The sequence below is a fragment of the Ruditapes philippinarum genome, unplaced genomic scaffold (assembly GCF_026571515.1).
Source record: "Ruditapes philippinarum isolate M1 unplaced genomic scaffold, ASM2657151v2 ctg23575_1_1_1_1, whole genome shotgun sequence".
NCBI lineage: Eukaryota > Metazoa > Mollusca > Bivalvia > Venerida > Veneridae > Ruditapes > Ruditapes philippinarum.
The window spans coordinates 741-15,716 of NW_026864934.1; the positions used below are offsets into that span (position 1 = coordinate 741).

At 34.4% G+C, this 14,976-nt stretch overlaps 1 protein-coding gene across 1 annotated transcript; it reads right to left on the minus strand.

Annotated features, from left to right (window-relative positions):
• Positions 1-534: 534 nt before the first annotated feature.
• Positions 535-14,597, minus strand: LOC132727334 (uncharacterized; the record flags this gene model as incomplete). Its single annotated transcript, XM_060712769.1, is given in 4 exon segments — positions 535-597; positions 3,484-3,651; positions 14,242-14,296; positions 14,463-14,597. Coding segments are annotated over 3 exon segments (286 nt in total), but the record flags the coding sequence as incomplete, so codon positions are not given.
• Between the last annotated feature and the right edge of the window lie 379 nt (positions 14,598-14,976).

Here is a 14,976-nt window from a genome sequence, read left to right on the forward strand (position 1 = left end):
TTATTTTTAAAAACTATGAAATATATTTGACTGATATAGCACCATATTTCATGGGTAAAATTACATAATTCTCAATATTCTCAAGTATATAATAAAATTTTATACAACTCGTTCACTAAATTCAGTATTAAACTTACACTTATTCAATTTGATGTTTACAATACGAAGAATGCTGTCACAACACGTCACCTTAGTGAATTAAGAGGTTAACTGTCTTTTTATATCAATTGGAGTTAATCCGTTTCAGCACTAAGGTGATGATACGTTGTGTCAAGTGTTTGAACCTTTTTTTAGAGAATATGTAATCCTATTTTTTTAGAAAGTTTCAAACACTATTGTTGATTGAGGAACTTTGCAATAACTTTTATACAGACAAGTATCCTACTAATTACAGACATCTTAACATAGCTTAAAACAGTACGTTATAGAAAAGTTAAACGTAAATACAAAATAAGAAAAAAGTGAAATTTGTTTTACCTGGAATATCTAATCGTATATCTTGGCATGTTTTACAGCAAGTTTCTAAGTTACCAGTATTTCGACACAGTTGTAATGTCATTCCTACACAATATGACTGTTTATCTCCATAGTCACAATCTAAAAAGAAATAGATGATATTGAATTAGTGTAGTTTAATACTAATTCTAACACAACCCGTATTTTCCCTATTGAACATAGAAGTGTGTGTTATTATGCTATAAAGTCACTGCTTGACGTTCTATATTTAGATTTATCACACAAACCGCGGCGCAGGGGTGTAATAAAGCCATTTAATAAAAACGATATTACACTAGACGATATTACACTAGTGTAATAACACTTTGACGTCACGTCATTTGCGCTATAAACATGGCGTTAAAGCGCGCTAATGTGAGCGTTACACTAAAGGCGCGTCAAAAAAAGACTCTTGATAACAGTTTACCGTTCTAATTTCATATAATAATAATATGTGATAAATAGAATATTATATTCGTGTAGATTCAATACTAAATTTATTGAACTCGTTGAATAAAACAATTTATTACATGCTTTTCGGTGGTTTAAAGAAAATATTTAAAATGCCATCAAGACAAATTTATCTCAACGCTTAAAATTATCTGTATGAGGTTACATATGCCTAACCGCCCTCTGTCAATGCCGCAACTGGAATCATCCATATGAAGCGCAAGGCATTTTTGTTACCTCATATATTTCGTAAATTGTTGTTGACGTAATAAAGTTTTTTCGTCAGGAACTTCAAGAGTTAAAAACATTGTGATGTTGACAACTAAAATTTATGGGCCGTTCTTGAATTATGGATTTGGAACATGCTAAATTATGATGTGTTTCATTTACATATTTCATTAGCTAACCCAGATAACTCCACAAATTGTTCAACAATTTTTTAATAATGAGACGGATTAACAGTTTAAAATTTTGAATCATCATAAGTGTAGGAGTTATGTCATTCAGGAGTTTTGAAGTAAAAGAATGGGATCTACGGAACTGGATAGAAACTGGCAATGAAGGAATCTTCAGAATGCAAATTTGTCGTGACGTTTATAAAGATCTATTTCGAAATTCATAGGGATTCTGTTCAGCTTAAAAATAAGTGCAATTTCTAGATCTACTCCATGTGACTCGATGTTCTATAAATCTTGTTGCTTATGTTTCAATTTAAAGTTTTCCATCATGCATTGCAACTAAACTGTTACATCTTGTAGATACAGCTTTGTGAAATAGTCAAGAAACGACCCCGAGAACCTCATGTATATTTTAGAACCATGACACGTGCTTTCTCCCGTTCATCTTCAAATGAAGAGTACTTCGGCAATGGCTACGGAAAATAAACAGCAGAGATTTACCATAGAGAAATCAAAATTTGATTTCACAAGAAAAGTTGACGTTTTAGAGAAAAACTCTGAAAAATCTCGAGGGTGACTTTTTTCTAGTTTACAAAAATAGTTTAATTTTTATTCAACCTCGTTTTGTTTATTCATACCAGGCAAAAGTTAAACAATTTAGAAAATACATATGCGTCATTATATTTTTAATTACTCGAAGCGATGCGTTGATGACATCAAACTGTAGTATTTTATTTTTTTGATAGGTTGTTCTGATTTATTATAACTTTTTGTCTTAGCAGATATCTGACTCAATCTTGCTTCGTTTGTTAGAAAAATAGTTTAATATTGATATATCAAATTTTTAAATTTTCTGCCGATGGGCCAAAATCGACCCAAAATGTACCTAGCCCTTTAAATAATGAAAATATTTATGAAAATAAAAAAATAAATAATGAAAATAATTATGAAAAAAAAAAAACAAAAAAAAAACAACATAAAGGTAATCAATAAATTCATGCCATCCATATTTTAAAACTATACAAAATTTGGCAAAAGGCACCATAATGATTATGCTCAAAATGAAAACACAAAAATCGTCCTTTGACAATGACTAGACCATCTGAGCATTAAAAAAAACAAACATGATACCCTTAGCAACAAGAGCTGTCACAGGAGACAGCGAAGCTCCACTAACAAAATACTGGACCCAGTAAGAAAGACAAAATTATGAAAGAAAACTCAATTATGTATGATTAAGTATTAAATTAGATCTATAGTAAAAACATAACATTTGTTAACATAAATTCAAAGTTCAAGGGAGTTAAATTTGAAAATAGTCTAAAGTTATGAACCTTGTCACATAAGTTGTGGTTGATAATAATGTACATGCATTTGGAGTATGAAGTTGATCCCTTAAGAAATAAAGAAGTAACAGTAAAAAGTAGTATTTTTTTAAGGAAAATCCTAAGTTAAAGGGGTAATAAATCTGAAACTATTATAGCTACAGTTATGAACCTTGTCACATAAGATTTGGTTGATGATAAGAAACATATATGATTTGAAGTTTGAAGTTGATACCTTAAGAAATGAAAATGAAAAAGTGAAAAATATTTTACTTCACCAAAACTGCGGCCGCGATTAGGACAGCTCTCCATATTCTTCGTATAGTCGAGCTAAAAATGCGTTATATAGAGGATATTTGTTTAGTTCAGTGTAAGATCGGAACATATTTCACCGAGTGGGCACCAAAAGGTATATTTCACGAGTGGCGCAGCCACGAGTGAAATATGAACTTTTGGTGTTCACAAGGTGAAATATATTTCGATCTTACACTAAACTAAACAAATTTTCTTTTTATTATATGCAAAGAAACGTTTTAAAAAGACATTAAACCTAATACTAAATAAAAAGCGCGCCAAATAATTATACAACGTGACGTCATTTACGACGTCACGTCATTAAGTTGGTACCCAGTATTGTGCACGCTGGTATTTCATTGAAACAACGTAAGGGGCTTAAATTCAAAACAGTGAAATTATCAAAGTGGTAATTTCACTGTTTCAAACAGTGAAATTACCAGTTTTATATCACTGATATATTTCTATAAACCACCGAAAAGCATGTAATAAATATTGTGTAAATCATAGCAAAAACATACCTACATACGCCCTGTTATTTTTCTTTATAGCTTCACAAGTAGCACAGCAGTCTGTTCTGATTTGTTCATGGTAACAATAGTAAGTTGTTGCAGGAGATCCAAGAAGATCGGAACAACCAGATTTTTTTTTCGGAACAATGTATGGGGTATCTCCAAATGGACACGTTTCTGCTCAACAAATATTTTAACTTAATAGTTTGAGAAATACATGTACGTTTGTCAACAATATGGTACCTACTTTACTGTAAATGACATTGTATAAATATTAGAACAAAAATCATCAAGGTAAAGCGACGTTCACAAAAATCAGCCGTTGACACAAAGCAGCCACTACGGCTGGTTACAGTTAGCACCGAAACAATGCGAAGAAAATAGTTCCCTTATAAAACTCTCATTGCCATCTTATTTTCAGGAAGCTTTTGGCGGAAATTTAGGATTTTTATTTAAATATTATTATCTTGGGATGTAGGTTTCATTACACTATGCAAAAAAAAAACCAACTGGATTATCTAATTTCTTTTTGTAGTGGCAGAATGTATTCGCGACTAAGTTACAAGCTTCAATTACTTACTTTCTTGGTAACAAGAGCCGGTTGAACCGGGTGATGCTCCCCGAATAGATTTTGGCCACAGGAAGGTATACCTCTTGTTGTGTCAGAGTTATGTCACAGACAAAGTTCAAAGTGTAAAAACAACCCAAATATTGTGCACGACACATTGTCTCAATATGGTGATCATTTTTGTGAAATAGTTGTAAAATCCGACTTCAAATAACGAAGTTATGCGCCTGACATTATTTTGCTGCAAGGTCATGCTGTGACCTTGACCTTCAAGGTAGTGACCCAAATGTTGCATGTGACACGTCGATTCAATATGGTGATCATCTCTGTGAAATAGTTGTTAAATCCGACTTCCAGTAACAAAGTTATGGGCCGGACACGATTTTGCTGCAAGGTCATACCGTGACCTTGACCTTCAAGGTAGAGACCCAAATGTTGCGCGCGACACAATGTCTCATTGTGGTGATCATTTCTGTGAAATAGTTGTAAAATCCGACTTCAAATAATGAAGTTATGTGCCGGACACAATTTTGCTGCAAGGTCATGTTGTGACCTTGACCTTCAAGGTAGCGACTTTAATGTTGTGCATGACACGTCATCTTAATATGATGATCATTTCTGTGAAATACTTTTTAAATCCAACTTCAAATAGCAAAGTTATGGGCCGGACACGATTTTGCTGCAAGGTCATGCTGTGACCTTGACCTTCAAGGAAGCGACCCACATGTTGCGCGCGACACATCGTCTCAATATGGTGATCATTTCTGTGGAATATTTTTTAAATCCGACTTCAAATAACAAAGTTATGGACCGGACACGATTTTGCTGCAAGGTCATGCTGTGACCTTGACCTTCAAGGTAGTGACCCAAATGTTGCGCGCGACACGTCGTCTCAATATGGTGATCATTTCTGTGAAATATTTTTTAAAATACGACTTCAAATAATGAAGTTATGGACCGGACACGATTTTGCTGCAAGGTCATGCTGTGATCTTGACCTTCAAGGTAGCGACCCAAATGTTGCGCGCGACACGTCATCTCAATATGGTGATCATTTCTGTGAAATAATTTTAAAATCCGACTCCAAATAACAAAGTTATGGGCCGGACATGAATTCGGGACGTACGTACGGACGGACTGACGGACGGACGGACAACCCGACGACTATATGCTCCCCCGAAATTTTTCGGGGAGCATAATAACGCACAGTGCGATATCTCAGATTTATAGCATAAAATCGTTTACTTTTCCCTCTTTTGCCCATGTAATAACGGGACAAAAACCATGTGTTAACATTGTCACGCGCTCTTCTTATAGCCCGGTTTTACGTATGCGCAATACTAACAGGGCACAGTAAACAAACTTGACGATCTGGTCTGTTATTGATTCGAGAGTCTCAATCACAAAACGGCGAGCAGCACACAAGTAACTATGCCGGAAATACGGCGTATAGACATCGCCGCTAATCTTGGTTGTCGCCCTTTCTAAGAAATGGACAGTTGTCAATGTAAATAAATATCTGTCATTCTAAATAACTCTCTGATTAACTAACAAAACAAGATAACATAAATGAATATGAGAAAATGTTGTTTTATTAATGTTTATGTTGATTAATTTTCTTTATATTTATTTGAGATAATAATGTTTAGTGCCTGATTTTTTTATAAACTTGTGTGCTTGAAAAAAAACCCCAAACGATTCTTATGTCAGTAATCTTTTTTACCGTCAATCTTAAATCAAATCATTCTAGGATTTTCTGAGGGTCATGTTTTATCTTTGGAAGAGTAATTTACTTTTTTTCTTGAGTTGAAAAAAATAAATAAATATCCAATGTTAAGCTAAATCAATTGAAATTCGAAATTTCGTTCGGTTCTGAGCATTTGTATTTCCCAAGTTGTTGGCCACGGAAAAATAAACGCATACATAAAACATTTAGAATTGGTTTAATACCGTCCGAACACAAGGATTTATTATGTGTTTTGTATTAAATATGTTTTAAAATTGTATCCTATAATAGCGTCAACGCACGTTTATTTCGTGTTATAAAGTCTGCAGAATCCCTCGGAACTGTTTGAGCCCTCGCCCTACCGGGCTCGTGCACCAATCGTTCCTCGGAACTCTGCAGACGTTATAACACGGAAAAACGTGCATTTACCCTATAAAAGCATACTTCTTTAGAAGAAAGTGTGCGTTATTTCAAAAGCACAGTTATCTAAGTACAGCTGGAGTTAGTTCATGTATAAGCCTTACCGAAGACAAATAATAAGGGTCACTGGACGGTACCAATATTTGGCCTGGAAAAACAACGGATATATTCAGATTGGGGAAAAATAATGGGGTTCTGTGGATATGGCTGGCAGTCTGAAAAATTTTTGTCTTGAGCTTGAACGTACTTGTTTATAAATCCTTTTTCAGGAATTTAATTTGGTGCAAGGAGGCACTGCCTGTATAAACATTTTACAGAAATACTTTCAATGTCAAGTCCCTGAAAAAAAAACAATAATCGTTTTCATCGAAATAGATTTTAAACCCATCTTTAGTTATGCCATTAAAATGATGATCAAACCGCGATTAGCGTAATACTGGCAAGTCTCAATTATTTACAGAAATGTTTTTTTTTGTCTGTGGTCATTTAATCGATCAGGAACACCCACTTTACTTTAGATTGGCTCTTACGTTATGGGGTTTACAGTCTTAAAACCCCTGTCAGACTAGGGCGTCGTTCTCACGGCGTCCAAAATAATTCAGAACGCCGAGGTGAGCGCAGTAAAATCGCAAACATCGCCGCAGCATCGTAGTGGCATCGCATAGAACGCCAACCGACGGCGCACATTTTGAACATGCTCAAACCATACGCGTCACTTGGCCTTCTAATATTAGCGCAGTTGGATCGCAGTAAGGACGCCGTAGCAACTCAGTAGCATCTCTTGCGCCATGAAAGCGTAATAGGCACGCCGAATGAACGTGGTGGTTATCCATGGCGCTTGTACGGAGATTGTTCGGCGTCTCTACTGCGCTTATACTGTGTGTGCACGGCGCCTTTACGGAGCTTTTTTATTATTTGAGCGCAGTGTGAGCGCCGCGTAAGCGCCGTAAAAGCGCAGTAGAAGTGATCCCCTGAGTAAAAAAACAAAAACAATTATAGAAGAAGAAATAGTCACACCATCCGATCTTATTTCCGTAACTTACGGCAAATTTATATTTGACCAGGTTTTGAGTAATATAGGCGGCCGCCATTTATAAAAAGTTGTGTATTTCACGGGAGGTAAATAATTGTGTTTGATTCAGAGAAATATTAGGATTTGTTAATCATACATCAATTTATAAGAAAGGAAACTTATTTGAGGATTGTTACAGACAGTAAATAATTATTGACAGACGTGTTAACATTAAAAAAGCGGCTAGTAATTAGGAAAACATGGAATTGTTGAAAGGCTGTCTTACGAACGCTGGGTTGTTTACTTTTTCTTCGGGCTGATGATTGTCATCGCTTTTCAAGTTTTCATATTGCATTAGGTAGTTATTTACTTAAATATGCCCAAATGTCATCAAGAGCAGTTTTGCATATGAAAGGAAGTGTATTTTTCAGAGAGTAAAAATGAAACCAAAATGTAGACACGCTATTTGGTCATTGGTAATTTGAATGAATTGAAGTTGGATCTTTCTTTTTATTACTTCCAGCTTTGCTTTCTCTAAACAGCCCTGACATTTCAGAATTGTAAGCAAAAATAAAATTGAGGTACCACATGGGGAACATCTTAAACAAGAGCTGTCACAGGAGACAGCGAAGCTCGACTAACAAGAGCCGGTTGAACCGGGTGATGCTCCCCGAATAGGTTTTGGACACAGGAAGGTATACCTATTGTTGTGTCAGAGTTATGTCACAGACAAAGTTCAAAGTGTAAAAACAACCCAAATATTGTGCACGACACATTGTCTCAATATGGTGATCATTTTTGTGAAATAGTTGTAAAATCCGACTTCAAATAACAAAGTTATGCGCCGGACACGATTTTGCTTCAAGGAAGCGACCCAAATGTTGCATGCGACACGTCGATTCAATATGGTGATCATCTCTGTGAAATAGTTGTTAAATCCGACTTCCAGTAACGAAGTTATGGGACGGACACGATTTTGCTGAAAGGTCATGCCGTGACCTTGACCTTCAAGGTAGCGACCCAAATGTTGCGTGCGACACAATGTCTCATTGTGGTAATCATTTCTGTGAAATAGTTGTAAAATCCGACTTCAAATAATGAAGTTATGTGCCGGACACAATTTTGCTGCAAGGTCATGCTGTGACCTTGACCTTCAAGGTAGCGACCCAAATGTTGCGCGCGACACGTCGTCTCAATATGGTGATCATTTCTGTGAAATATTTCTAAAATCCGACTTCAGATAATGAAGTTATGGACCGGACACGATTTGGCTGCAAGGTCATGCTGTGACCTTGACCTTCAAGGTAGCAACCCTAATGTTGCGCGCGACACATCATCTCAATATGGTGATCATTTCTGCGAAATATTTTTAAAATCCGAATTAAAATAACAAAGTTATGGACCGGACACGATTTAGCTGCAAGGTCATTCTGTGACCTTGACCTTCAAGGTAGCGACCCAAATGTTGCGCGCGACACGTCGCCTCAATATGGTGATCATTTCTGTGAAAAAGTTTTAAAATCCGACTTCAAATAACAAAGTAATGGGCCGGACACGATTTTGCTGCAAGGTCATGCTGTGACCTTGACCTTCAAGGTATCGACCCAAATGTTACGCGCGACACGTCGTCTCAATATGGTGATCATTTCTGTGAAATATTTTTAAAATCCGACTTCAGATAATGAAGTTATGGACCGGACACGATTTTGCTGCAAGGTCATGCTGTGACCTTGACCTCCTTCAAGGTAGCGACCCAAATGTTGCGCGCGACACGTCGTCTCAATATGGTGATCTTTTCTGTGAAATAGTTTTAAAATCCGACTATGCTCCTCCGAAATTTTTCGGGGAGCATAATAAAATACTGGACGAAGTAAGGAAGAAAAAACTATGAAAGAAGAATCAAGTATGTATAATTATGTATTAAACTATAGAAAAAAATATTTGTTAACATAAATTCCAAGTTCAAGGGGAATTATTCTGCAAATAGTCACGCTAGAGTTATGAACCTTGTCACACAACATGTGTGTAATGATAAGAAATATATACATGTATTTGAAGTAGATACCTTAAAAAGTAAAGAAATAGAGGATATTTGTTTGTTTGGGTGTAAGATGAAATTTCATTTCATCAAGTGAGATTTAACAATTTAAAGTTCACGCGATGAAATAAAATTTCATCTTACACAACAAACAAACAAATTTACTTTTTATTTTATGCTTAAAAACAAGTTAAAACGAAATTTCCTTGGTATCAACTTCAATATTAAATTCTGTTTTTCCCACTGGTAGCCTCTATTATGTACATGTATTAGTCGAATTTCTCATAAAACACAAGAAGTCTTGGGCTGAAAAAATAAGTTCGATAATCAACGTTAAATGTCTGTGATATTATTCATTTTTATTTAAAAACAAAGGTGAATGATTGCTTGTTTTAATAATAAAAACAAACAATTCTGGTAGGAGAAAAAGTCCACCCATCCATCCATATTTCTGTTTTTTACTGCAAATTTATATTAGACCTGGCTCTGTTAAATGTAAGCGGCCGCCATTTTTAAAAGTTGTGTATTTCACGGGAGGAAAATAATTGTGTTTGATTCAGAGGGATATCATTTAGATTTGTTAGTCATGTACCTTTTTAAAAGGAAGAAAACTTATTTGAGAATTGTATCATACAATAAATAAATGTTGACAGATGTGTAAACATTCAAAAAACGGCTAGGAAATTGGAAACTTGGAATTGTTCAAAGGCTGCCACACGAACGCTGGGTTGTTTACTTATTCTTCGGGCTGATGGCTGTCATTGCTTTTCAAATTTTCATAAAGCATACGGCAGTTTTTGCTCGTAGGATTTTTAAATATGCCCAAAAGCCATAAAGAGCAGTTTTGCATGTGGAAGGAATGTATTTTTTAGACTGTAAAAATGAAACAAAATAATTAAGAGACGATATTTGGTGATTGGTAATTTGGATGAATACAAGTAAGTTTTCTTCTTTTTATTACTTTTGACATTTAAGTTATTTATCAATTTCAGCTTTACTTTTCTCTAAACAGCCTGACATTGTCAAATGTATCAGGAAAAATAAAATTGAGGTACCACATGGGGAAAATCATAAAAACAGTAGTTTCGTCGTTAAGAAGTCTGAAATTATATTTTGATATTTTTTTCTGTGAAATTATCAAATATAATTTTCACGGATAAATCAGTTATCCACTAAAAAGCATGCATAAAATAAGTTATAATATTTCTTAAAAAATTCTAAAGTTCAAAGAGATAAATCTGAAAGTATTGCTTCAAGAGTTATGAACCTTGTCACATAAGATGTAATTGATGATAAGGAATAAGTTTTTAAGTTTGATGTAGATATCTTTAAAACTAAAGAAGTTATATTAAAACAATAACAAGTAAAAAAAATCTAAATTTATGGGGAGATTATTCTTGCATTATTAGTGCTAGAGTTATGAAGTTTGTCACATAACATATGGTTACTGATAAGGAGTATGAAGTTGATCCCTTAAGAAATAAAGAAGTAACAGTTAAAGATAGTATTTTTAAGGAAATTCTAAGTTCAAGGGGGAATGAATATCAAAATATTGGTGCTAGAGTTAAAAACCTTGTCACATAAGATGATAAGGAACATATATTTGAAGTTTGAAGTTGATACCTTAAGAAATGAAAAAGTTATAGTGAAAAATATTTTACTACATCAAAACTTAAATCTGTATTCTGGGAGCGGACGCCGACACCGGGGCCAGTAGGACAGCTCTCCGTATACTAAGTATAGTCGAGCTAAAAGTAATCTCGTCTTTGAAAATGTGAAACTATTTTTTTGATAAAATTATAAAAAGAAAATTCAAGGATAAAACAGTTAACAACTCAAAAGCATAAAATGAATTCAGGTAAAACCGTAAAAGGATAAAAAGGTTAATAAACAAGTACGTTCAAGCCACAGACACTTTTTTTTCTTAACTGACAGCCTTATCCCCAGTATCTACCCCTTTATTTTCTCCAAACTGAATTTATTCGTTATTTTTCTAGCACAAATTTTAGTACCGTCCAGTGACCCTTGTAGTTTTTTTGTCTACCGTTACGCTTATATATAAACCAAATGCACTTAGATAACCGTGCTTTATTTAAAATAACGCACACTTTTTTTCTAAGGAAGTATACGTTATCTGAGATATCGCACTGTACGTTATTACCAATAAAACATGTTACTGGTGTATAACAGCTGAGGAACATCAAAGACGAATCGCTGAACCATGCGGTAAAACAGTTAAAGTATGTCGAACTCGACTGTAATGTGGAATAAATGCATGGTTTGGAACTTTTTCTTTGTTCTTACTAGCCCATTATACTTAGTACACTTTCAATGATCATTTGAAAACTGTATTGATATATAGCAGTACAGTTTTGCCATTGATTCATATAGGAAAAGAACTCAACTGCTATATAGCGGTTGAGTTTTTTTCGCACCTTGTATATATAAGTGTAGTTTTTTCACTGAGGCTCCAATGGGGCAGCGGTAACGCACATTCCAAGCAGCAAAAGAAAAATTAAAACATAAAATAAAAATAATAAGAAAGAAAATTAATGAAATGAATTTATTCTCATATAAGTATGCAACTGCTGAAATCAAACGGTTCATCCGCTGAATGAATTATTTCAACTAAAAAAGCCCTTAAAGGGACTCCACTTAGATTTTTTGACATGATGGGACAGAATTTTTTTCCAGATAAATGTACCATTTGATGTAGGTTAAGACCACTAATCTTTGTGCAAAATTTCATATCATTTGTCACTTTGTTTTTCCAGAATTATTATTCAAATTGTAAAAAAATGACTCAAAATGAAAAGCGTTTAAACGCTTTTCACTCAAATCGGGCTAAGAAAAGCATAAAAAATACGACTTTCAATTTATTTCAAAGTATATTTCTTAACTATATTTGCATACATTTCTGTTTAAAGTGCCCCAGCTCATTTATGTAAGAAATTCAAATGTTATGTTTTTAGGCTTTTAAACCTCAAGGGATTCCTTTTAAATCTTGAACCCGAATAACTTTCTCCACAAACTAGCATAACATGGGATGTTGTTTTATGTTTTCAATATTATATAGGTGTAAGGTACGATTTTACGATATTATAAGCTGGTATTGGGGAGTGAGAAGGTGAAAAAGAGAAAGGGCACAAGAGAAATTCACGTTTTATGTAGTTTTTTTTTAGTTTTTTTTTCTGATTTCTAATACGGATTTTTATTACAAATGGTGGCTGGTGCGACAACTTGGGATGTTTCTTCAAAAAAATTGTCTCGGCCTAACGGCCTCGACATTTTTTATGAAAACACCCATTGATGTCGCCCCAGCCAGTGTTATATCCTCGTAACTAACTCGTTTCATTAACTATAACTATTACATATCATGGCCTTGGGCGGCATCTCGCGTTCATCCTACAGAAAATGTTCTCGGCCTTACGGCCTCGATCATTTTCTGTAGAGAAAACCCCTCAATATCGCCAAAGCCATGATATTTCCACATAACAGTCTCGTGGCTATACTATAACTATAACTGAAATTTTGAAGATTGGAACTAGAATAGTACTAACTAGACGTCTTAGTGGATTTATGTATATGTAAGTGTTCATCCGTGCTGTTATACAGAAATGAGAAAGTTCGACGGGAGCTATAGCGACAGGAGAATATTTTTAATTTCTGTAGAATAAAAAAAATATGTGTTAATTTTCATAGAAGAACAAAAGTCGATAATTTAAAAAATTCTGTTCATAGTCGCCTTCTATTTGTCACAGTACTTCATAGAACCGCGTGTGTACAAAAGTGGTGAGGTAATAAAGCGAATATTAATGAAGCAAAATAAAGCTTAATAAGTGTGTTAGTATGCATCCGTAGCTGTTCTACAGAGATTTTCGCTATCGCTCCCGCCGAACTTTCAAATTTGTGTAGAATAGCACGAATGAACATAATTATACATAATTTATTCTAACACGACCCGTATTTTCCCAACAAAGAAGAATCGAAAGTGTGTGTTTTTATGTATATTAACACGATCCGCTTTTCCCCCGATTGAACATAGAGGAACCGACGGTGTGTTATTATGCAGTAAAATCACAGTTTGGCATTCTATATTAAGACATGTGACTAAATCATTATACACATGACGTAACCACTAAAATATGACGCCCTGAAGATAAGTATGAAAACAAATCAGGCGCAATGTAAGGTAATATCAGTTACGGCTTGTTGATGTCGTGTTAGAACCGAAATAAAATATTCTAATCGTTGATTTTATTGTTTGATAAAATCACTGTTTGTCGTTAGGATGCGCAACATTTTATATAATTCCTCGCATCCGAACTCCAAACAGTGATTTTAATGAGCGATAAAATCACTGTTTGGGATATTTATTTTTAAATAAAGTCATTGTTTGACCTTCTATATTAAGACATTTGACGTAAGCATTATACACGTGACGTAAGCAATAAAAATGTGACGCGCTGAAAAGAAAGTAAGGAAACAAATAAGCCGTAATTAGGCTAAATATCCGGTACGGCAGCATTTTTATGTGATGATATCGAGTAAGAATCGAAATAGTATATACAAATCGGTGATGTTCGGATGCGCATCATTATATTGCCCGAGCTACTCCCTCGTGATATAATTCCTCGCATCCGAACTCCAAACAGTGATTTTATTCAGCGATAAAATTACTGTTTGGGAAATTGGAATACATCATTCCTTAAATAACGTATTGTAAAACTGGAATGTGTAGTTGCTTACAGGTATAGAGTAGGTAAATGATTACAAAACGGATTGTGGTTTTTGTCCTGTTTGAAACGCAGTGACGCACATGTTTGTTTTCACAGTAGATATTTATAAGGGTATGTTAAAATAATTATGATAGTTAATTCTCTATGGTATTTTACTATTTATGAGAACTCAATTTGTGCAACGGTACAATATTACCTAACAATTTATACTGACGATGATTGTATTTGAAAATCGTAAATATTTTACATTGAAGCTTCACTTACCATCATCGACTGGAGGTGCTAGGGGAGATTCGACGCAATGCCCTACTTGACACATCTAAGGATAAATGCACAGTGTCAATATATTTCTGAGTGATGCAATTATTTTAATTGATAAATGATGATTACTTATTATGGCATAATTACAATTTTAGTTTTAGCAATTTAAGAAAGATAAGCTTGTTTAGCATGATATTATTTTTAATCATTAAGTTAAATCGTACCTTGCCATTTCCACATGTGGTACCATACCATGGAATATAGGGAAAGGTTAAACCGTCGTCTCTGCCTTGTACAGCGCAAAACAATGTGCTACATATTGTTGAAAAATCACTCTCGTATTTGTTCTATAATTTAAACAAGACAGAGTTTCAATCACCTTTAATGGTTCATAGATAACGTCATGTGTAGTGAAAAAAATGTTAACTCCTTTTTATTGTCATCATATCAATACCAATTAAGCTTAAAGAGAAATCGATTCCGTATTTACACTAATTATGGCAGTACATTAATAACCAAATTGTCATAAAAAGATATATACACCTAAGAAGTTTTGTAGTAGTTCAGGTGGTTTTCTATTGAGCGAAAACGCAAGTTTTCTGCAAAGCCATTGTGACTCTGACATTAAAATAATACCAAAGCCAATAAACGGAATATGTCTGTTACTTGATTTAACGTGGTTGCCAATTATATGAAGTTTATATGCCAATGGCCGATTATTTGCTTGTTATGATTTAG